This window comes from Odontesthes bonariensis, chromosome 20, assembly GCF_027942865.1.
Source record: "Odontesthes bonariensis isolate fOdoBon6 chromosome 20, fOdoBon6.hap1, whole genome shotgun sequence".
Lineage (NCBI taxonomy): Eukaryota > Metazoa > Chordata > Actinopteri > Atheriniformes > Atherinopsidae > Odontesthes > Odontesthes bonariensis.
The window spans coordinates 22,238,741-22,262,949 of record NC_134525.1 but is presented as its reverse complement, the minus strand read 5'-3'; the positions used below and the strand labels follow the sequence as shown (position 1 = coordinate 22,262,949).

Genomic DNA, 24,209 nt, shown 5'->3' with positions numbered 1-24,209 from the left:
TAATATTCCTAATAAAAATTCCCAGAAATTCAGAAAAATGAATTTCTTTCAAACTAAAAGTTGTAGTGTAATCTGTAGGACACCAGTGACATGTATAGTGAGTTTGGTGACCCTACACTGTATCATCATGAAGTTATTGATTAATATTTTAAATAAAAATTCCCAGAAATTCAGAGAAATGAATTTCTTTCAAACCAAGAGTTGTAGTGTAATCTGTAGGACACCAGTGACATGTGTAGTGAGTTTGGTGACCCTACACTGTATCTTAGGGAAGTTATTGATTAATATTTCTAATAAAAATTCCCAGAAATTCAGAAAAATGAATTTCTTTCAAACCAAAAGTTGTAGTGTAATCTGTAGGACACCAGTGACATGTGTAGTGAGTTTGGTGACCCTACACTGTATCATCATGAAGTTATTGATTAATATTTCTAATAAAAATTCCCAGAAATTCAGAAAAATGAATTTCTTTCAAACCAAAAGTTGTAGTGTAATCTGTAGGACACCAGTGACATGTGTAGTGAGTTTGGTGACCCTACACCGTATCATCATGAAGTTATTGGATATTTATTGATTATTTTTTGTAATGTCTCTCTTGGGTTGCACTTTGTACACGGTCCCTGCTCGCTGCTCTCACAGCCGGCTGCACATAAACACTAATGTTATTGGTGTGGCTCCGAGGATGGCTCGTTTTGATGAAAGTTAGGTTGTAGCTCCTTGTCTGTCTTACTACGGTTGGAAATATTCTTGTTTTGTGTTTTAACAACGTCTCATTTCTGAGTTATTGATCCCGGAAGTCCGAATCTGCCAATATCTTTCCAACTTTACCGAACTCAGAGATTGTAAAAGCAGGCCTATAATATCCATTCTCTCTGGTAGCGCGTGTCTTCTGCAACATGTTGCAAAAATTAAATGGATTAGAATGTTCAACTTTCTAAGACATTGAACACAGTTACAGGACCAATTATGTAGTGGGGAGGGCGACCAGCTGAGTGACAACACAGGCGCCCAGACCTAGGTTTGGTTTAGCCCAAAAACACCGCTTTGGCACAAAATAAATGTGCAGATAAGATAAGAGAGTGGATATTATAGGCCTACTTTTACAATCTCTGGCGCTACCGTGAAATGAAGCGGAGCTGTCCGCTGGCAGCACAGCCTAGCCCAGGGCTGGACTGGGGAAATTTTTCAGGCCGGGCATTTTTAACCAAGACCAGGCCACCACCAGGTATTGAAGGGGAAAAAAATTAAGTGCGCTGTGACAGCATGTTTTTTTTTTTTTTGTCCCTTAACCACTGTTTCCACTCACTAATACAAAATTATTATGACTTGATCAGGTGCAGTGACAATGCATCCTTGTTCATATTTCACCAAAAATCATTCCCTTCCAAACATCAAAACCAATCAGATAAAAAAGATATACAGTATTTAAATATCACTGCAAATATTGAATATCATTTTTTTGGATGAATGTTATTTTAAATCATTCAACAAAACTTGGATTTAAATTCTTCTTTTTGTTTGACAGTCCACAGGTCTGGCCAGTCACTACTGATGTCTACAGAAAAACAACAAAAATGATGCATGCATCACACATCTCACACCCACTCACAATATTCACCAGCAGGACATACGCATCCCCCCTCTTTACATTAACAATCTGGGCAAAGTGAGGCTCCACTTCTATAAAGTGGAGATGCATTTAGCTGCCTTTGAATCCTCTGACCTGGTGGTGGTAGCCTGGCTCCTTGTGTCTGCCCACACTGACCTGCTTCAGGTTGGGGGCTGCCAGGGCTGCTGGTTTCATGGCTGGGGCCTGATCTGGGTCTGATCTGGGTCTGACTTGTGCTTCTTTACAAAGAAGTCTTTTCATTGTTATCTGTCCCTATACACAAAATAAGACAGCCGGGTTAAACCTCAATATTGTGTTAATCTTAAACTCTTTGTCTCCATTCTTGTGCTTTAACTTACTTTAAAACCAACTCCAAGCCGAGCTGCTATAAAATTAAACCAGGTCATGTAGGTTAGTCAGGTGAAGTAGCTTAGCTAAAGTTATACTTTTATACCTTTATAATAACAAAACAGCTTTTCATCAGTTTCATCTAACGTTACAGTTATGAAATCCTTATGAACTGTGTTGATTATACACTTACTGAAAACCAACAATGATTAAAGTGCTACATAATAGCTTCATGCTAACGTGACATTAGCCTTTCATAACTTTAGCCTACTCGTTTAGCCTAACAATTGGCAACAAAATCTCTTCTCTAAATGTGCAATCTTTAAAAACAATGATTAATTTGGAAATCACATTAAAACTTAACTCAAAATGATGTATTCCAGGAAAGTAGGTTCACTCTGACAGTACAACAGGACACTCTCTATGCCTGCCACTCATTTCAAAGACGCCGCGTTTCTGACTCATCTTTAAACTAGACTTGCCTGTCAATCAACTGGAGTGACACCTGAGGTGTCCAATCAGGTTCCAGAGGTGGCCGTTCGGGAGCCGGCTCTTCTTTGGGAGCCGAGTCAAAAGTGCCGAGCTTCACCCCTGGCCTGCCCCTCACCTCATTGGCCCAGGCTTCAATCAATCATGACTAAAGGGCCGATCTACCAGTTTATGCACCAATAGGAGGGTTTATATACCGTTATCCACATATTGTTTTAAATCTTTATTATATTATATTTCGTAAAAAAAAAAAAAGGCGCAGGCCAGTAAGTCATCAGGCCAGCGGGCAAATGCCCGGTATGCCTTACTATCAGTCCAGCGGTGGCCTAGCCCTACTCTGCCCCAGAGCAGGGAGCAGCGGAGGCTGTCAATCATGCATCATTATCACCCCTGGTAGAAAACTACATTCATGGCAAATATATCATAATAATAATAATAAATTATATATACATACATACATTTTTTTTTTTTTTTTTGGCAATTTCTGAATAGCCTAAATATGGGGCATCGGTATCGGTAGTACTCGGTATCGGCGAGTACTGTAATGATTGTACTCGTACTCGTATCGGTTTTCAAAAAAATGGTATCGGTGCATCTCTACAGTAGTTAGTCATGAACTTGATCTTGATAATACTACAAGCGAAGTTTGATGATATATCGAGCCTTATTTGTATTTTAAATTCAGCGATTCTGACATATGCGGCCCATAGGCTTACGCTGTGGAATCTTCGCCGTTGGTAGCGAACATGGCGCCCATGATTCGAGTTGGCCGAACTCTCTCTATATACGGCTCTGGCTCGCAGCATAAAGACTGAATCTGCAGACTGCAGCTGGCTGCCTTCATCATATGAACAAAAAGACTTTGGAACAGATTTCCATCAGAATTCACAACAGAATTAATCGCCAAAGACAAACAAGCAAATACTCCCAAAGTATCAGATACGTTTTTAATTATTTCTGTTTGTTAGTAGCACTCTCCAGTGGATCAGTCTAAGTGCTGGAACAGAATATATTACCACAACACTCTACATTTCCATTAATGGAGGTCAATTTCATCTTATATTTATGTGTATAATAATGTATTTTTCTTCAGAAATGTGATATTTTCTGTATTTAAAAATATTCCCTGTTCACATGTGCCGAGTCATGATTTTGTTTATTTTGTTTTTTTCAATGAAAAATATTCATTATGGAAATAAACAGCAGCTAACAGCTGCTAACTCGAGCTTTTCTTCTTCTCCCCTCATCGTGTCTTCCTGTGACAGTCAGCTGGTTGCTTTGCTTCAGTTCTTTTACTCTGTATTTATTGGTGTGTGTATTTAATCTCTGTTTTCACCTAACTGCAGAGACAGTCTGATCACAGAGTGTTTATGAGTACAGACCAGCTCCAGTGGGGGAACTTATACATCAATAACCATTGGAAGGGGCTGTTTTTAGTTGTTGTTCCAGACTTTTGTGATGGCATCCATCTTTAAAGGATAAGACCGGTTTTTTGACATTGGACCCTTGATTTCACATTATAACATGATGTTCTACTCACCCCTGCTTGTTGTTGGTCATTTGGAGCTGTTCCGAAGATATTCGCGAGGCGTCTGGCTGCTCTCTTGAGATATTCGGCCATGAAACGGTTTCCTATGGGCAAGCTTATACAGGCACAAACTATGCTGTTTATAATTTATTAATTACTCTACACTAGCACTGATAACGTGGAGGTGCATCGCTTACTTAAAAAAATCCGGGTTATTGTAATTTTGATTTTTTTTGTCGTAAAGTGGGTGTTACTGACGTCGTCGTGCTACTGCCACAGACAGCCCACAGACCTGCTGCCTATTTATTCATTCAGCTAAAATTCAAAATTAGTAACCCGGATTTTTTTAAGTAAGCGACGCACCTCCACGTTATCAGTGCTAGTGTACAGTAATTAATAAATTATAAACAGCATAGTTTGTGCCTGTATAAGCTTGCCCATAGGAAACCGTTTCATGGCCGAATATCTCAAGAGAGCAGCCAGACGCCTCTCGAATTTCTTCGGAACAGCTCCAAATGACCAACAACAAGCAGGGGTGAGTAGAACATCATGTTATAATGTGAAATCAAGGGCCCAATGTCAAAAAACCGGTCTTATCCTTTAATAACCTGTAACCACTGATTGTTCCTCTGAAACCGAGGCAAAGACAGAAGTAATCCTGCAGATTACAGAGCCGTTGGCTTAACTCTCTGGGCGCCATAGGTTTTCCTCTGAAATGTTCCGATTTGACATCTTAATTTCAAAAGGCCATAACTTAAAAATGATAATAGATAGAGACTTTCTGTAAATTAGAGAAATGTTTAGTATGATCTCAAGTTTATGTGGAGATAAGATTTACCCATCTAATTTGCATATTATGACATCATAGGGTGGCGGCCATTTTGGATTATAGCATTTTCACAAAATTACACATATTTGAATGGTAAAATGTATTAGTTTCCACTTCCAAAATGGCCCTCACTTTGTGCATGTTATAAAGCACAATACTGAATAGTCAGGTAAATAGTAAAAAGCAAACATATTGTGTAAATTTATCTAAATAAAATCATTATTTCATAATTATTAGCAATAAATGGCAGAAACAAACCGAATATATTTATGCTATGTGCATGAATGTATGTAGGTAGCTTTGGCTGTTCTTTTGCTAAAGAGATTTTCAATTTATTATGTAGGCACTCAGATTCCATGTGGAGCAAATATAGCCCTAAATTACTTGTATGACACACAAACAAAAATAACCTGTTTAGTTTGAAAGCTCACTCGCCACGACAAGGCACAGATCATGAGTGAGTAGACGAGACAAGACGACAGACAAAGTTAGTATTTTTTTCTAAGGTTTTTTTTTTGTTGTTTTTTTTGTTTTTTTGTTTTATAGCCTATTGTACAGTAAGAAAAATGCCCTGGGGAAATGGCAAAACAACAAGTAATTACTTATGAGTGACTGGGAACAACAAGTCATGTAGGCCTATTTGTAATGACTTCCTACTCATCGAGATGACACTTTTTGTAAGCCTTGATGGTGTGGTACCTTTCAAAGCAAGGCACTACACAAAGACCCACTCCACACTGTCTACACCTGAAATGTGTCTGACGGCGGCCTTTAGGGCGGGTCCGATCACAACACACAACACAGTCAGGTTTATCATCTGCCCTGTGGATGAAGTGGCGCTCTGTGAGTCTGCCTGGCAAGTCTCCCAGTGAGGATGACTTTCGACCTTTGTTGGTCTCTTTCTTGCTGTAGCCATCCATTAGGCCAGTGATGACATCCTGAATGAACACTTTCAGGGGCTTGTGGGGAGCAGCAGTGGTGCGGGTGTAAACGATGTGCGCATTTACCATGGAGATACTGAGGAGGGCATTGAAGATCCTCATGTACCACTTTGTTGACCTATGTGGAAAGAGGTAAGTTTTCATTCTTTGGTCTGCGGTGTCGACACCCCCCATGTACGAATTGTACTCATCGACACACTGTTAGATTCGGTTCTTTTAGTAGGAGGCTCAAGAACGGACCGAAGTAATTCAAGTGAAAATGAAGTGTTTATTGGTAGTCACACATCAAAGCATATCAGCGCTGGGCTCAGTGGAACAGAGCTCCCGCAGGAAGTCTGTCAGACTGGCCCTGATTTCCGGTTACAATTCGTATATATGTCTGATAGTTTCCCACGGTGGATCCCTTGTTGATCAAATGTGATTGGATATGCACACTAACCCAAATAATGTGTGTGTGTGAATCTGCCCTTGCTTTCCCAGGCTTTCCTAATTGTTTTGTCTTTCTACTCCTGGCTCACTTTAGGTCATAATGGAAAAGTACTGAGACTTATTTCATTCATAATGTCTAAGAACAAAGCCAATTTTAACACACACAGGCCTAAAGATGTCCCTAAACCCAGTGGCACTGTGCTTGGTCCTTATACGCTTCCTAATGCCGCCAACGCTGTGGAGTGTTGACAACATTGTTAGCCGCTTGGTGTCATGCCAAGCACAGGCCAAAAGGTTCCCCTTCCGCATGAAGACAGGCTCATCTCCCTTCTTCAAGGGTAAATGCTCCTTCGTAAGGCCCTTGGGCATGCCCTTTCTTTTGCTGCTGACAGTGCCGCAGACTCCGATGTCCTTACTTGCCAGCTCCTCAGCTATAGCTGGCGACGAATAATAGCTGTCCATGTAAACCTCATGCCCTTTCCCTGTGTAGGGGGTCATGAGGTCACGGACAATTAGGTGAGTGGCACCATGTACACTTTCATCTGGCCTGCTTTGTCCAGTGTACATGGACCACTCAAGGACGTAACCAGACTTGGCCTCGCTGACAACAAAGACCTTATAGCCATATTTGTCAGGCTTGTTCGGATTGTACATTTTTAGAATGGATCTGCCCTTGAACGCGATGGTCATTTCGTCAAGGGACAGATGTTTTGATGGACCATAAACTTTTGAATACTGGGGGACAATCAAATTTATCACTGGCCGAATTTTGAATAATCTGTCATGCCCTGGCTGCCCCCTGCCAATGTAGTGTTCATTGTTCACAAAGTGGAGGAAGGACATAATTATCTCAAATCTGTTTCGAGACATAACCTTGCCAAAGCCTGGTGTTGCAGTTGGCCAAAATTCTGCCCAATAGTCCTCCACTTCAGACTTTTCCACTAAACCCATACTCAAGTGCAGGGAAATGAAGGCCTTCATTTCACTGACGGTGACGTCACTCCATTTGTGGAATCGGGAGTGAGGCTTGAGTTGGTGGGAGGCGAGAAACTGCTGGGCATACCTGTTTGTCTCGGTCACTAGCAGATTCCAAAACTCATCATTGAGGAATAGAGAAAGAAAATCTAGGGCCGAATCTGAATTTGTAAGGTCTTTATCTCCTGTATAGCCAATTTGCTGCTCGAATGGGGAGATCCAATTTTGATACGCATCATTGTTATTCGTCACGTACGCAAAGCCAGCATTCATGTCTTGTACAGGTACTGGCAGCGCATTACGCGCGGCTCCTCTCCCCCGTGACACACGGCTCCTGCTGCGGGCAGCACCGCGCCCACCTCTGCCTCCAGCACGCCGGGCTGAGGGGCTCGGGCTGCCGTCATTTTCCATCCCCACCCTGTGTCTACTACGCTGCCCATTTCCTCTCCTCTGCACACTTCTCCCCCGTCTAATAACACCATCAGTCACAGGCAAAGACTCCACAACATGTGTGTCTCCAACATTACGGAGAGGAACGCGACCTGAAGTAAAGGTAGCAACATGGCTATCATAGTCAGAAGACCGGGGAGCTAGGTGGCTAGCGCGGTAAAATGACTGGACTTCAACAGCTGCCCCAGGCTCATTACCTTCAACTACACCTTCCACACTAATGCCCCGACCCCGTGAAACATCGCCACCCCCACTGACATCGGATACACCACTATCTACTGTATGGGAAACATGGCAAGAAGTGGTTTGTTGTGCTTGGTGTACTTTCGCCGCACTTTCTCCGGCTGCACTGCCGCAAGGCCGGGCGTCGCCATCATCATCACTAAATGAATCACCGTCATCAAAAGGATTATATTCGCCTTCCGAATCGGGATCGGCGAAAAGAAGTCCCAAAACATCATTACAGGTGAGTTTTTTGCCCGACATCAGACGCAAATACAAATGTACAGGCGCTAATGATACGAAACTGGCTATGTGAAAAGATGCTAACTGGCTCCTGAACAGTAGCCTGGCGACGCCATCCTATGTACTTCCGCCCAAAGATTTTGGCTCCGCACATAGTCTGGCCAAATCCCCCTACCTCGGTTCGCTCAGTGTTTTGCCAATCAGCAAACAGTTGCGAGTGGTGACGCAGAACTCACGCGCGGAGTCCATTGTAGTCCATATAATTGTAGTTCAACCGCAGCGGAAATAAACATGGCGACGGAAGAACGCTAGAAGCTATCCATGAAGTTGTCTCAACTCTGGAGAGCATTACACAATTAAAACGAGAGCAAGAGGAATGCCTCTTCAATATTGTTAGTGGCAAGGATGTCGTAGCTCTCCTTCCAACTGGCTTTGGGAAAAGTTTGATTTATCAAATGGTACCGGTATAATGAAAGCGGATGTGGGAAGCGTGATTCGCGAGCTAGAGCCTCGCGAGAGTAAGCATGAACCTCGGCGCATAACCAACGTCATTTCTAAACATTATGATTGGTTAAGGGAACTCCGTTACTCCAATTAATTTAAGTTGCTGGGTAAGGTCCCGCCCTCCATGGAAACGGATTCCTCTTGGGTTTTCCCAGACTGTTTGACAAAGTCAACAGTCGGCTTTCGCCCAGGCTACCTGAACAGTGAAACTCGTCACTCTGATTCAACCCACCGTATCTCCTCAGTTTTGTATAGAAGCATGACGTAATTATGGGTGTAAACCGAACTACAACATGTCCTCTCTCTAGTGGATGGGAGTAGAAACGGAGTTTGACACCCTATTTGAAAAAAAAACACCGTTTTATCCAGTGCGGCATCTTGTCGACGAAAGTCGCCTGTGGCGCCCAGAGGGTTAATGTCCCTCATGTGGACACAGCAGAATACTGAGCAGCAGTTGTAGCATCCCCGGTTAAATGATGGCCTTACTCTCATACTGATGGGTTTTATTTTGATACTCTAACATTTTCCACCTTTTCCACCATAAGAGCTGCAAGGGACAAGAAACAAATAAAATGTTTTATTACAACAAGAAACAAATTTTAAACCACTTCAACCATAGTTTAATGAAACAAAAATTGTGAATGTTAATGAATGACTGAAATAACTATTAACCATTCCAATCATGAATGTTTCCCTTTTTATCCAGTTTTAAGACCAGAATAATTATTTGTAGGATTACATGAAATCACACAAAACAGACACACGTATAGCCTGAACTAAACAAATCACAGCTATTAGACTTTTATACAGTCTATGCTATTACACAACATTAACCATAATAATAAACAAAAGAAATCAGAATACCATAGCAGGCTAAAGAAATGCTCTATCACCCGATCAACAACACTTAGCATCGCGCTAGCTAACATGTGCGTTATGCTAATCTTTAATCCCGGGAAAAGGTCAGCAAAATATTAAACACAAACCTTGTGCCTCTGTCAACCGGGTGCTGAATATGTACAAAATGCCGAAACCCACACTAAGAACGGCATAAAGTCCAAAAGTTTTCCTTTACTTTTATTCCCTTTTCCTTTTTGCCTTTTCCGTTCTGGTGACATCCCTTCAAAATAAAATCCCGGTCATGTCACAAACGTAAAATAAACATGAACATCCCTTAATATCAATGCCTACAGCTACCTAGCGATAGCCGCGCCTGTTACTGTGTTTGCTGCTCGGTCTGCACAGCAGGCAGTGATACGAAGGGAGAGAAAATAGGGCCAAGAGATTGTGAGGTGTGACTTTTTCCTGGAGAACGATTTTGTGATGCAAATGTATTACTCTTTTGAACGCATATTGTTTTGAGAAGCAAAATGCTTTATTTTTTTAAACCCCAGCCAACTAGCCGGACTACCTTCATCAACACCAAAACGAGGCTGGAACTCTTCTCACAGGACGCAGCAGGGGGTAAGAAGATGTTCAGAAATGATGTTGCTGATATGGGATGTCATACAGCTTCGTGTCAAAAAGAGGCGAACTATCCCTTGAAATCTCTAAGAAACTTTTATTTTTACATCCTCACCGGAAGTGATATCTTCTTGCGTCTCTAAGACCTCTTTGCATCTGTCTCTATGCTTCCCTCTGATGGCGATAATATGTAACTACACCATCAAAGTTAGGATGAACATTGAAATGTGGGAAATCTTTACAAAATTAAGCTTTATGATGGAAGAGGGCAGTCGTATAAATATTTTAGATAGATAGATAGATAGATAGATAGATAGATAGATAGATAGATCAGTAGGAGCTGGTAAAAACCTTTAAGGATGAAACTTCTCATAGAGATTAATGCAGGGCGTTTCTGCCCTCTAGTGGCCACAGATGGTATCTACAGAAAAGGTAAAGCTAGAGATGTTACAAATAACTGACACTTCTGGTGAGACCTTTCAAAATAAAGGTCTCGTAACGCTGTGCTGCATTTAACAAACGTAATATAAAGTGAGTTAAATCTGATAACAGCGAACACTATCCATGAATCTGAAAAGGTGTTTCTGAGTGAAAGAGACAGACATGAACAGACTGAACTATCTATTCAGCAGGGATTCTCTGACAGGAGGACACTCTGTATACTCAGCACAGAGACAACCAGGAACCAGGTGACCAGGACCAGAACCTAAATCCAGGATGCAGAGGTTCTTCAGTGAATGTGGTGCTGAAGGTGTGGAGGAGGATCAGTGTGTCAGAGGAGACTCTGTAGAAGGACAGAGTGCCAGCAGGACGGTCCACATACACTGCTGCTCTGTTACAGACAGAGGAGGAGGAGGAGGAGGAGGAGGAGGAGGAGGAGGAGGAGGAGGAGGAGGAGGAGATGGGTGTTTCTCTGTCATTGTGCCAGACAGAGTATTTACCTCCATCAGAGCAGCTCAGACTCCAGGACTGATCATTCCCTCCAAACTCTCTGTCTCCTCTCCTGCTGATTCCTCTGTAACTCACTGATATAGAAACTCCTCGTCTCCACTCGACCTCCCAGTAACAGCGACCAGTCAGAACATTACTACACAGCAGCTGAGGACACCAGTGATCAAACCTGTCTGGATGATCAGGATATGACTGAACCTCCTCCACCCATGTCACCTTCCTGTTGTTGTCAGACAGTTTCAGTCTCCTGCTCACTGTGTTTGTGTCGATTGTGAGTTGGCAGGAATCTGAAGGAGAGAACAAACACAGTCCAGCTGCAGTTATTGATCTATCATCTGTTCACTTTGATCAATGAGTGATGTGACAGTGTGGCGATGGCTGGATGTCATGAATCAGATGAAGAACACACTCACACTTCCTCAGCCCTGGTGTCAGCCATCGTTCTCCAGCAGGCTCCACCCTGAAAGCAGGAAAATAACTGTCACATGTTTCAGGACTCCAGAAATAGTATCTAGAATGAGCCGGTCCCATTCCAGCTGATGCTGGAGGAATGGTGGAGCACATGCTGCCAGTCATACCCATATATTCTGCTTATGTCCCAAAGTAAAGACACTCTGGGGAGAGGTATCTGATGCTCTGTACCTCAGGATGCTACTGTGGCTCTATTAGGAGTGATGCCTAAAGGGCTGAATGGGAGGCCAGAGAAACATCTGTAAATATATTACTCACAGCAGCACTGAGTTGCAGAACTATTAGATGGCTGAACCCCCCCCCCCCTTCATATAACATCTGGATCCAGAAGGTTTGGGACCTCCATCAGATGGAGCACATTACATATCTATGAAGGCTCCTAAAGTCCATCTTTACTAACAGCTGGAATCCTGTCGGCTCTTTATGAGACAATGAGACTGGTTAGCCTTCCTCCTCTGCCACCTGTTTCCCATCATCCACACAGAGCCTCACAATGTTTCAGTGCTGCTCTCCTCATCACTTATTTCTGTGTGGGCTTGTACATATGAATGTCTGAATGTGTATATTTGATTTAACATATTTAATGTGGCCCTGTGATGGATGGCGACCTGTCCAGGGTGAACCCCACCTCTGGCCCCGCTGGGAGGGGCTCCGGCCCCCCCGCGGCCCGACCGACGGATTCAGCGGATGGAGAAGGTGGATGGATGGATGTTTCATGCATTTCATTGGGAGTGGACATTTGTTCTGTTGGTCTCTTGTTTGCTTTTGATCTTAATTTGGATATAATGTGTGTAATTATCATCTCCAGCTGGATAGAGAAAAGTGTAGAAACTGAACGTCGGCGCTGAAAACCCAATAAAAAACAAGTTCAGACTAAATGTTTTCTGCAGTCAGATGATGGAGATGATGAAGTTTCTGTCTCTGAATTCAACTCTTCAACTTTGGAAGAATTTTCACTTTGATTTTTCTCTCATTTCTGAAGCCAAATATGAGCTTTAAACACTGTGCTGAAATCCCTTCAGTCTCTGACATCATGGTCTCTCCTGATGGTCACATTGTTTCTGCTGACTCCTCCTCTCAGAAGGTTTCAGGGCAGCCAAACATCCAGATCCTCTCTTAGGACGCAGGTCTAACCCACATGTACGCATTTCCAGATGTACGCTGAACATGGTTCTAGAAATCTTTGTGCTAAGCTAGGCTACCATGTCCTAGACCCATCTCTGTGTCTGACCCAGGGTCAGAGGACCAACAGACACTTCTCACTGTTGTTCCTGCAGATGTTCTCCTTGGAGACCTCCTCCACAAATATCTGCTGTTCATGTCCAACCAGCGTTGGTGCTGTGAGAAAAGGAAACAGGCTCCTACATGTGTGACTGTTCATGTAACACTCAGCAGGAAGCAGAAGCACAGGGCTGAGTGCAGGACAGAGAACATGTTCCCTGCTCTTCCTCCTCTATCAGACATTGTGAGGCTGCAGCAGGCCTCTCCATACCTGAGTGTGTGTGGATCCTTCAGTGCAGCCCTCAGCAGCTTCTCTCCTGAGGCTCCTGGATGGTTGTAGCTCAGGTCCAGCTCTCTCAGATGGGATTTGGGGTTGGAGGTCACAGCTTCAGCCAGAGAAGCACAGCCTTCCTCTGTGATCAGACAGCCTGACAGGCTGCAGACACACACAACAACAGAAACTCTGAGAGAACTGCTCTGAAGCTGAAGCTGATGTCTGTAACTGTCTCACATTACTGACTCTGTGTCTTCACAAATCACAATCAAACTACACACACGTGGATGGACCTGGTTTCTGCTGCCATTTTAGCCCCGAACACATGCAGACACTCCCCACTGAGTCCTGTTCAGATAGAAATATGCTCTGCACCACAGTGAGAGCAGCAGTGAAGAAGAAGCTGATTTCACTGATGTGAAACTGAGACGCTCGTCAGCAGGGGCGCCGCTAGGGATTTAAGAATTATTTTCATGGGCCCCAAACAGCCGGTCAGGAGGCTTTATGATGAATTATGATAAATTTATGATGCTATTTTACAGAAAACTATGCATTTTGATGGTATTTTCAGTCCGTTTTTATGGTTTCTTTCTTTCCTTTCTGTTCGTGTTTGGCTACCTGACTTTAGGCATATTGCCTTCTCTGCCTTCTTACCCGCTGCGGCACTGCAGCTGATCCAGTCGGACTGAACCATTTCACATAAATAGAGAGAGGGGGGGGTGGTTAATGTTTCCAAAACAAATAAAGTTATTGTTACCGGAACATTCTAAATAAAATATATTTGTGACTATAAGTTAGTGTCACATTATTTTTTGTCAGTGTTATAACTTCATTGGGGCCTCTCTGGGCCCCTCTTAATCATGGGCCCCTAGAGCCTGAACACGGTTCTGAGCCAGGTTTGACGGCTGCTCTGCGGGGCGAGTATACGTGTCCCGTACTGTATGTGTTGTAGCGAGGGAATCCACTGAAAGGGAACGTAATGTCATGCGTATCAGTTCAGTCAGAAGGAACGAGGTCCAACGCTTGTTTACAGCTGGTTGGCCCCGCCCATCAGGTGGGCTCAGGAGGACAACTCACTCAAAGAACTTTGTAGGAATCTGAACTCTACATTATTTATTGGAGGAGAACGCAGCCCAAAAGGAAACAGACCAAATGAGCCAAAAAAGACTTTCCAGGTTGTTCCAGGTTCAGGTTCCAGGTTCAGGTGAGTTCCTGTGGTGTCAGAGGCCTAAAGCTGCTGGAACAATCATACAAACAGCATCCACAGGTGTTCTGTTACCTGAGAGTTTCCAGTCTGCAGTTTGGACTCTTCAGGCCAGCAGACACCTGCTTCACCCCTGAATCCTGCAGGTTGTTGTTACTCAGGTCCAGTTGTGTCAGGCTGGAGGACTGGGAGCTGAGAGCTGAGGACAGAGCTGCACATCCTTCATCTGAGAGGTTACAGACGCTCAGCCTGAGGAGACAGTTACAGAGAAAAAGAACAGCTGGGATCAGAATCAATCAGCTCTAATGCTGACTGTGGACTGAAAGCCCACTTAGAGGGAACATCAGGGTTAGACGCCTGTGATCGTGTCCGTGCGGTGGTTTTTATGCTCAGAGACGCATCATGAGTGAAACAAGGAGTCCACACGGTGGCTGAGCCTTTCCACCGTGGAGCTGCAGCTCATCAGAGACAGTCTCAGAATCTGATTCAAACAGCAGAGGCTTTCATGGGGAACACAGCTGAGGAACTGATCCCATCAGACTGATGGTGGGGCTGACTTCAGAGCTGCTCACCGGGAACAAAGGCTAACATTTATCAGCACTCTGCTCCAGCATGAAAACAGCCTCACCTGAGAGTTTCCAGCCCACAGGTTGGACTCTGCAGTCCAGACAGCAGCTTCACTCCTGAATCCTGCTGCAGGTTGCTGTTACTCAGGCCCAGTTGTGTCAGGCTGGAGGACTGGGAGCTGAGAGCTGAGGACAGAGCTGCACATCCTTCATCTGAGAGGTTACAGACGCTCAGCCTGAGGAGAAGATGTTAAACAGTCTTACATTCAGTCACATTTAATAAGAACAGTCACATAAGGGACAGTAATGATGTGAAGCTGCTCTGCAGCCACAATATCTCTGTAACTTCTACTGAGGGGTCTCTGAATCTGGTGATGTGCACTGTGGTTCCATTCTTGGTATTTTATATTCATGTTTTTAATGGACTTTAATTACTAATCCACAGCAGAGATGATGAAAACGTCTCCCATCGCCCACAAATATCTCACTATACACAGAAACACTTTATTAGTGATTCATGAAGGCTGATCCACAGATATACAGATTAATCTGTAGTTTCATGCTTTAAAATGGAAGAAAAACACTAATTTAAAATGTGAGATCCATTCCTGCATGTGAAACGTGTTCTGCACATCTGGGAATCTCTTCCTGTCTCTCTGTAGTTTGTGACTTTGCTCCGTTTTGTGCAGTTTTACTGCAGCTGACCTGCAGAGACCATGCATCCATGTGATGTGCAGAGCTCTCCACAGAGTGAGGTCAGCACTGCCCACCCTGCAGGAGGTCCACACCAGGCGCTGCACCACCAGAGCAGGAACACCCCGCTCCTACTCACATGTTTACTTGTATATTTTCATTTCTGTCAGATTCATCTCACCCTGTTTTATTCTTATTTTGCTGCCTTGCACAGCTGAGCTGGTTGCAGTGTACATTTCACTGCCAGCGTTCAGCTGCAGGTGACCAATAAAGATGGCTGATCCTCGATCGGTCGTTAATTATCTCATTATGTTAACAAATCAAAGCAGCTTTTCATGAGAACTTGTTCATTTAGATATACTGAATCATTTCCTGTAACTCTACCAGAATATAAATAAATGTTCCACCAGAGTTCATGTGTGTGCGCTGCGCAGACTAGATCAGAGGAAAGGGACACAGATCTGGAGACGTTTTACTTTCTGGATTTAAAACAGATGTGAAGATGTTTTCAGATTATTGCATCACAGAGACTGTATGAAGCTGAAACAGCAGAGAAACCTGACCTGAGAGCTTCCAGGTTACAGTGAGGACTCTGCAGTCCATCAGACAGCTGCTTCACTCCTGAGCCGTAGATACTCAGGTCCAGGTGTGTCAGGCTGGAGGACTGGGAGCTGAGAGCTGAGGACACAGCTGCACATCCTTCATCTGAGAGGGTACAGCTGCTCAGCCTGAGGAGGAAATAATGAGAGAAGTAGGAATCTGGGACTTTCTCTCCTATAGAAACAGCAGCAGGATATTCATACACATCCCTCTATATCTGTACTCACACAGCTTTGTTGGAGGCTTTGACCACTGGCAGCAGCATCAGAAGATTCTTCTCTGAAGCAGTGTATTTATTCAGGTCAAACACATCCAGATGTTTTCCTGATGACAGTAAGATGAAGACCAGAGCTGACCAATGAGCAGGAGACAGATCATCTGTGGAGAGACTTCCTGAACTCAGGGCCTGTTGGATCTCCTCCACCAGAGAACAATCATTCAGTTCATTCAGACAGTGGAACAGATTGATGCTTCTCTCTGCAGACATGTCCTCACTGATCTTCTCCTTGATGTAATAAACTGTTCTCTGATTGGTCTGTGAGCTACTTCCTGTCTGTGTCAGCAGGCCTCGTAGGAGACTCTGATTGGTCTGCAGGGAAAGACCCAGGAGGAAGCGGAGGAACAGGTCCAGGTGTCCATTTGGACTCTTTAAGGCCTTGTTCACAGCACTCTGGTAGAAGAGAGTCTCTGTCAGTGTTTCAGACTCCTGAGACTTTTGTTGTTCCTCCATCAGGTTGAGTCCAGAGTTGATGAAGGTCAGATGCACATGAAGAGCAGCCAGAAACTCCTGAACACTCAGATGGATGAAGCAGAACACCTTCTCCTGGTACAGCCCTCTCTCCTCTCTAAAGATCTGTGTGAACACTCCTGAGTACACTGAGGCTGCTGAGATATCGATGCCACACTCTGTCAGGTCTGATTCATAGAAGATCAGGTTTCCTTTCTGCAGCTGCTCAAAAGCCAGTTTTCCCAGAGACTCAATCATCTTCCTACTCTCTGGACTCCAGTGTGGATCTGTCTCAGCTCCTCCATCATACTTGAGCTTCTTCACTTTGGCCTGAACCACCAGGAAGTGGATGTACATGTCAGTCAGGGTGCTGGGCAGCTCTGCTCCCTCTCTGGTGTCCAACACATCCTCCAGAACTGTAGCAGTGATCCAGCAGAAGACTGGGATGTGGCACATGATGTGGAGGCTTCGGGATGTCTGGATGTGGGAGATGATCCTGCTGGCCTGCTCCTCATCTCTGAATCTCTTCCTGAAGTACTCCTCCTTCTGTGGGTCAGTGAACCCTCTGACCTCTGTCACCATGCCAACGCAGCCAGCAGGGATCTGATTGGCTGCTGCAGGTCGTGTGGTTATCCAGAGGCGAGCAGAGGGAAGCAGCTTCCCCCTGATGAGGTTTGTCAGCAGCACATCCACTGAGGTGGGCTCTGTAGCATCAGTCAGGGGCTCCTTGCTGTGGAAGTCCAGAGGAAGTCGACACTCATCCAGACCGTCAAAGATGAACACAACCTGGAACTGTTCAAAGCTGCAGATTCCTGCTGCTTTGGTCTCAGTAAAGAAGTGATGAACAAGTTCCACCAAGCTGAACTTTCTCTCTTTCAGCACATTCAGCTCTCTGAAAGTGAATGGAAACATGAAGTGGATGTCCTGGTTGGCTTTGCCTTCAGCCCAGTCCAGAGTGAACTTCTGTGTTAAGACTGTTTTCCCAATGCCAGCCACTCCCTTTGTCATCACTGTTCTGATTGGTTCATTTCTTCCAGGTGGGACTTTAAAGATGTCTTCTTGTCTGATGGATGTTTCTGCTCTGCCTGCTTTCCTGGATGCTGCTTCAATCTGTCTGACCTCATGTTCATCATTGACCTCTCCGGTCCCTCCCTCTGTGATGTAGAGCTCTGTGTAGATCTGATTCAGAAGGGTTGGCTTTCCTGCTTTAGGAATCCCCTCAAACACACACTGGAACTTCTTCTTCAGAGCACATTTAACTTTACGTCCACAAACTGCAGCAACAAGTTCTGAATGAAGACAAGAAATAACATCAGTAAACAGACATTTCAACCCTGTACAGAATGAGTATCTGAACATCTGCTGCTCTGTGTGCTGAGACATCAGTAAATGTGTCATTTATCCAGCAGGTTAAACCTTTAGAGAACTCCTCTTACTGCTCTGCAGACGGTCAGCCAGCTCCTCCTGCTTCATTCTTCTCAGGAAGTGAGCTGTGATCTTCACTAATGCCTCTCTGCTGCTCCTCTGCTCTTCATCCTCACCCTCCCTTTGACTCTCTAAGCATTCTGGGTAATCTGGACTCAGAGCCTTCTGCATCTTCTTCAGCTCCTCCTTCACAAAAGTGAGCATGTTGTCCTCCAGCAGCTGGAACAGAAACCTATATGAATGAGCCCATCAGACTGAAACCATGGAGCCAAACATCAGATCCATGTTGGACACACTGACAACCCACTGGTCTACAGAGTGCAGCATGGAGATGGCTGTGAGCAGAACAGATGGGAAAGTAGTTGTTGTACATGTACAGACCATAAATATGGAGTCCAGCTGTGTTTGATGCTGCTGGGCAGACGGACCACTGGGACCCTCTGAGCTCTGCTGGTCCACTCTGTGGAGGAATCATGAAGAATGAGCTCACATTGTGTCTGTCCACACAGAGATCAACACAAGGTGAAGCTCCATGAAGGGATGTGTGGATGTGAGCAGTGGGTCAGAGGACTCCCTGTAGTGGGAAAGCTTTACTGGTCCTGCTGATCCCACTGAGAACCAACAGCTCAGTCTGCAGCTGCTTGGAGCTTTCAGCTCACTTTGCTTGGGTCCCAGCAGCTCTCACCAACCCCTTCAGAAAGCTCTCCCTCCCTGCTGAAGTGCCCTGGAGCAAGGCAGCCAGAGCCAGTGTGTGCTGGGATCAGACTGGTTGTACTGGGCAGCTCCCAGTGTGAAGGCCTCAGACGATGACTGTTCAACATCATCTGATGATTGTTTCCCAAAGACGGGAGACAAACTTTCATTGTAGCTTCCAAAGCTGTGTTCAGTTAACTGGAAGAAGCAGAGTTCCTGTCTGTTTACCCAGTTTCATTTCAGCCTCTCAGGACAAACTTTAGTTCTGTTGCTCACTAATCTGAACTTGTCAAAGCTTTAAGCAGCTAATCAGCACCCTGCTGACTGTTCCTCTGCTGAACCTGGAACACATCACACCTCCATCAACTCCATGTGGTTCACACGTTCAGCTTTTTCATTCTAAAAAAATCTGTCTGTCCTCCTCCATCCAGCAGCACCGGCCCCCTGAGGGGAAGTTCCTGCCAGCAAGAGTTAGCAGAAGACCGTGGATATAGCAAACACTTTTCATTCGACCATTTTACCAACCAGGGCAGGTTCAAGAATGAGAAATAAAGGGACAACCAGAGGCGTCCGCCTCTGTAACATACAGCATGAACAGTAATGGCACCGCACGTTACTAGGAGCAGGTAGGCTCTGCGACCTATAAGCATGTAAAATCACATTGACAATCCACTTTGAAAGTCTCTGTTTTGATAGAGGTTGACCTTTCCTACAGCCCCCATAGCAAACAAACAGTTTGTCCGATTTACGAAAAATGGCTGTAGCCCCCACATACGCCTTGAGCTGCTCTGACAGCCCTGTTCCCTGCTGTGACGAGCTTGGTGGACGGAATGCGGCCAACTCAATTGCTCGGTTCACATGTGAGGAAGGCATCCTCTTTGGCAGGAAGGAGGGATTGGGTTGGAGAGTAACCCCCAAACCATCCGGATACCAACGCATACACATCTGGCTCACCGACAGGGCGTGGAGTTCACCCACTCGCTTTGCTGACGTGATTGCCCGCAGAAATGCCGTCTTTGCAGACAGTCACCTGAGTTCTGCCTCTCCTATGGGTTCGAATGGGGGCCGACACACTGACCTCAAAACCAAGGTCAAGTCCTATAATGGTACCACAGTGTCCCTTGACGGCCTACCTCTCAGTGCGCCCCTCAAGAATCGACAAACCAGATAGTGTGATCCCACTGTCTGGTTGTTCACTCTGGCATGTCCTGCCGAAATGGCCGCCGCATATACTGTACCTTTAAGGTTGATGCACATCTGCCTGTGTCCAATAATGACTGCAGGAAACGTAGAATGATGGCCACCGAGCAGTTCTCCGGCACCTCACCCTGTGTCTGACACCACTGTGAGAAAAGCTTTCACCGAGTAGCATAGAGTGACCTAGTGGAGGGACCACTGGAACTTAACACCATGTGGATCACCGACTGGTCACAGGATGCCATGAGTGGGTCCTGGCTCCCAATGGCCTGACCCAAAGCCATTGGGTCTGGCCATTGGTCGAGACTCATGCCGAGGTAATCTACCTCCTGACTGGGTGTCAGGCTGCTCTTGGAGTAATTGACTGTGAGGTCCAGCCGGTTCACATGTCCAAGGATACAAGCAGTGTCTCTGACTGCCTGCTCTGCAGTTGGGGAAACACTTAGCCAATCGTCTGCGTCTTCGTCCCCTAGGTGCTGCCGGGTCTGCGCTCCCGCTACCGGATAGCAGCGCAGTATCCCCTTCCACCTCTGCCAGTGTAGCCCTTCTGACAGACAGTGGCATAAACCCACAGTTCATACATGGGTTGTCAGATAAACTTGTCCTCAGGTGCTCAACCCTGAGACAGGCCAACTGATCGTGGCCATCCTCAGGTTGGAGGGGGACCATACAAGAGTTACAGACATGCGAGCTCAACATGTCATCAAGTGGGACAGTTTACAAAAAAACGAAAGAATAATGCAGTAAATTATCCCATAAACAATGTAAGACAGTCACAGCGGAGACACTGTGCCACACAAAAATAAGGATCAAACGCGTCCGCACCGGAGCGTTCCTCAAGAACACATTTATTTCATTTATTTATTTCAACGAGTCAGTGTTCTCCACACTGCCCGACAATTTAAAGTAAGATGTCAATGGCGTGCTTACTGCCGCTGCAACCCACCGAAAGCAGAGAGTCGAGCAACGTAGCTGTAATATAACGTGACGAAAACACCGCTGTTCAAAACAAATACAAGCCCGGCGAGCCGCCGGCTCTCATCATCTGCTAATAATCAAGCAACTTAACTGTCTGCAGTAATTCAGTACGAATCGTAATGGCGAGATCACCGCCGTTCGCCCGAAAGAACAGACACACTTGAAAGATTAAGCGGCTTGCCGCAGTCTCTGGTGGACGAACAGCCGAAGCACCAACACTCAGGATACAAGACTACCAGCGGCGAGCCAAATTTGACCTGCTATCCAGTTGAGTTTTCCTCAATTGCGAGAAGATAGAAGGAACAGATTGCGTGATGACGTGGGGGTCTTATACTGGGGCGTGCCCCCTACCTCATCCCAAGGTCACAGGTGACTTTGTTGGTATAATAACTTGACCTGCACATATGTGAGATGGAGATATCCAGTGCTGAAAGCACCGCCCTCTGGCGGTCAGGAAGAATTAAATAGAACATCCAACACACACCGCTTCACATATGAACATAGAAATGGATGTGAAGCAGAGCTGAGCTCACATTAAACACGTTGGAGTAAAAACTGTTCAAACTGACTCATTTTACTCTGTTACAGCATTTACACTCAGCTCACCTCTGAGGGGACGGATGTTGGGCTGATTTGAAGTCATTACGAATATCCATCGACTGGTCACTCTTAAAGGACACACAGCTGGGTCCAGGTCCAGGTCCAGGTCCAGGTCCAGGTCTCTGATGGATCCTGACAGAAAAACACTTGTTTTCTTCAAACTAAAGTATCAGTGATAGTGTTTGAGTCTGCAGTGAGACGGCCTGTCAGAGAGTCAGTGTGGCTGCTGTGGAACAATGTTACAGCTCCCCCTGGTGGCAGCTCTGTGATCTTACAGAGCTCAATGCTGATAAACACACACACTCTGAAGCTTTTAACCCTCAGATTCAGACCAATCACCAGCGACCCTCAGCTGCTTGCTGCACAGCTTCCCTGTGGACACAGGTGCTGTACATAGACATAATATACGTAGACGCCTCATGGCGTGCTGGAACGTAACAGCGTCGCCGCCATATTTGATGGGTCTCCTCACTCTGGGCTAGCACTAATTGGAGTCGACGGAGAGTGAGCAAATATGTTCTTATTTTGTGCAGTTTACGGTGGCAAGAACCGACGCAGAATTGATACCAGATGGCGTGGGATTACCTTTCACAAGTAAGATTAAACAGCAACTTTAGTTATTTTACCATATATAATATTATGTCATCCTAACTAACGTTACTTACGTGTAACGTTATTACAGCGGGGACTGGTACTCTCTCTCATTGTCTCTTGCTGTTTTTGTTTCTTCTTCATATTTTGAAGGTTTCCCAGTGATACAGGCTTCAGGAGGCAAAGAGAAGTTGCTATAAGACGGGAGGGTTTTGTTGGGACTGAGCCGTCAAAGCAATATTCTCCCTTTGTTTTAATAAAGAGCTGCAGGACTGAACTAAAACATCACATCACACACATGATGCAGCTAATTAGTCTCATCAGAGACATCAACAACTGATCCAAGTCTCAAGTAATTCAGCTGGAAACTGGTTATCATCTGAAACATGATGCAGCCTCCACTGAATACTGACAGATACTCACTGCTGGGCTGATGGAACATCAGGATGGAAATCAATGATGAAACTCTTTGACTTGTCGCTCTTAAAGGACACACAGCTGGGTTCAGGTTCTGGTTCTGGTTCAGGTTCAGGTCTCTGGTGGATCCTGATGGGAAAAAAATGCTTTTCAGCCTGCATGCATGATATACTTAATAACCTCTAAATCAATGACCTGATGTTAACTTACTCGGCTTTCGAGGCCTGTAATTTGAAAAGTGGGAGATCATTCTGCAAGTGGATCTGTGAGGACCCCCTCCTGGGTCCAGGTCTCTGTCCCTTCCTGTGAATAAAGGTGGTTTGGTGATGTGAGCGCTGAGCTGGGACATGGAGAAGAGTCATGGACAGTTAGAGATGGTCACCTCACCTCTGAGCTTTGCTCTGGCTCTCATGTTCCCCACACAGAGAGGTTTCAGTGTCCTCACTCTGATCCATGCTGCTGAACTCACAGCAGCTCACACACACTTTCTACCTTCTTCTGCAGAGGAAACACACATCATTCATCTGCACAGCAGCTCACATCCTCCTCTCCATCGTTGATGTAAAAAGATCAGCGGCTCCTCTGATTGGCACAGATTCTCTGTTCCACATCAGTTTCAGTTTAATCATTATTGTCATTAATTGAGTTTCTCAGCAAAGTGATGCTATAGAATAAAACAGATATTTTAAACGAATACATGCAATAAAAGGGTCAAAATTAACCAGAAAACTTTTCAAAACTCCAGTTCCAGTAATTTGACTCTTCATTCAGAGAAACTTATATCAGACGCCACTAAAACCTGTTTTTCAGGTGATGTTTTCAACAGATTTTCAAAAGAAAATTAGAAAAGAAAACTCTCTAAGATACTTGAAAAGGTCACAAGAAAAACAATAATTTTCAGCTAATCTCCAGATAAATGACGTGTTGATGCAGCTCTAATTCAGCGACACAATAAAGCAGATGTAAAACATGCTGGAATTTAAGTTGGTGGGATAAAGAGACATTTTTATTCAGTGAAGACAGGAAACTGAACACAGAGAAACAAGGAAAAACTGGCCAGACGTGTACCGACTGTGCTGGAACATGGAGGTGGGTTATGATCAATGTGATGGAATTTAGAAACCTTGAAAAACCTGTCAGACTCACTGAGTTACATAATGAGAAAGCCACACCTCCATCCAGGGTGTTAGCTTTAGTCTTTAAGAGAAAAACAACAGAGTTTCTGTGTCTGACTTCAGTGGAAGAAACCGCAGTTATCCCCACAAATTAAAACACAATGTGATTTATTTTGGCAATAAAACAATAAAGAATATGTTTCTAATCAACAACAATGTAAATGATAATCATACAGATTTTTCTTCAAAGTTCTTCGAGTGACAAACTGGACCTGAAATAAGAAGTGAACATGTTCCCCAAACATTACAGAGCAGAAACAAACAGGAAGGTTACTGAAGACAAAGTTCAAACTCACAGTTTGTTCAAGCCAAGTGTTGAAGAAGCTGACGCTCTGCTCCACAGACACAGGTGAGCTGCTTCCTGGAATCAGTCAGAGCTCCACCGCTGATGGGGG

General features: G+C 44.8%; 1 protein-coding gene across 2 annotated transcripts; it reads right to left on the bottom strand.

The window, feature by feature from the left end:
- Positions 1 to 9,065: 9,065 nt before the first annotated feature.
- Positions 9,066 to 24,197, bottom strand: LOC142369977 (uncharacterized). 2 transcript variants are annotated; one of them, XM_075452397.1, is made up of 14 exons: positions 24,111 to 24,197; positions 23,027 to 23,137; positions 22,850 to 22,942; positions 22,646 to 22,768; positions 21,638 to 21,763; positions 18,545 to 18,623; positions 18,175 to 18,382; positions 16,239 to 18,027; positions 15,975 to 16,139; positions 14,781 to 14,954; positions 14,228 to 14,401; positions 12,946 to 13,110; positions 11,396 to 11,442; positions 9,066 to 11,269 (listed from the first exon to the last, which is right to left on the bottom strand). In XM_075452397.1, exons 2-14 carry the CDS (start codon positions 23,092 to 23,094, stop codon positions 10,695 to 10,697), a joined length of 3,786 nt encoding a protein of 1,261 aa, XP_075308512.1. In that variant the 5' UTR covers positions 23,095 to 23,137; positions 24,111 to 24,197; the 3' UTR covers positions 9,066 to 10,694. The 2 variants fall into 2 exon arrangements, with proteins under 2 accessions (XP_075308512.1, XP_075308513.1); XM_075452398.1 differs by having other exon boundaries at positions 23,027 to 24,197.
- Between the last annotated feature and the right edge of the window lie 12 nt (positions 24,198 to 24,209).

Coding starts and splice junctions, on each gene's coding strand:
- LOC142369977 (XM_075452398.1), bottom strand. CDS start 23,094: ATGGATCAGAGTGAGGACACTGAAACCTCTCTGTGTGGGGAACATGAG. Junction 18,624..21,637: donor CAACATCCGTCCCCTCAGAG/GTGAGCTGAGTG, acceptor ATTCCTCCACAG/AGTGGACCAGCAGAGCTCAG. Junction 18,383..18,544: donor AGCTGGACTCCATATTTATG/GTCTGTACATGT, acceptor TTTCTGTTCCAG/CTGCTGGAGGACAACATGCT.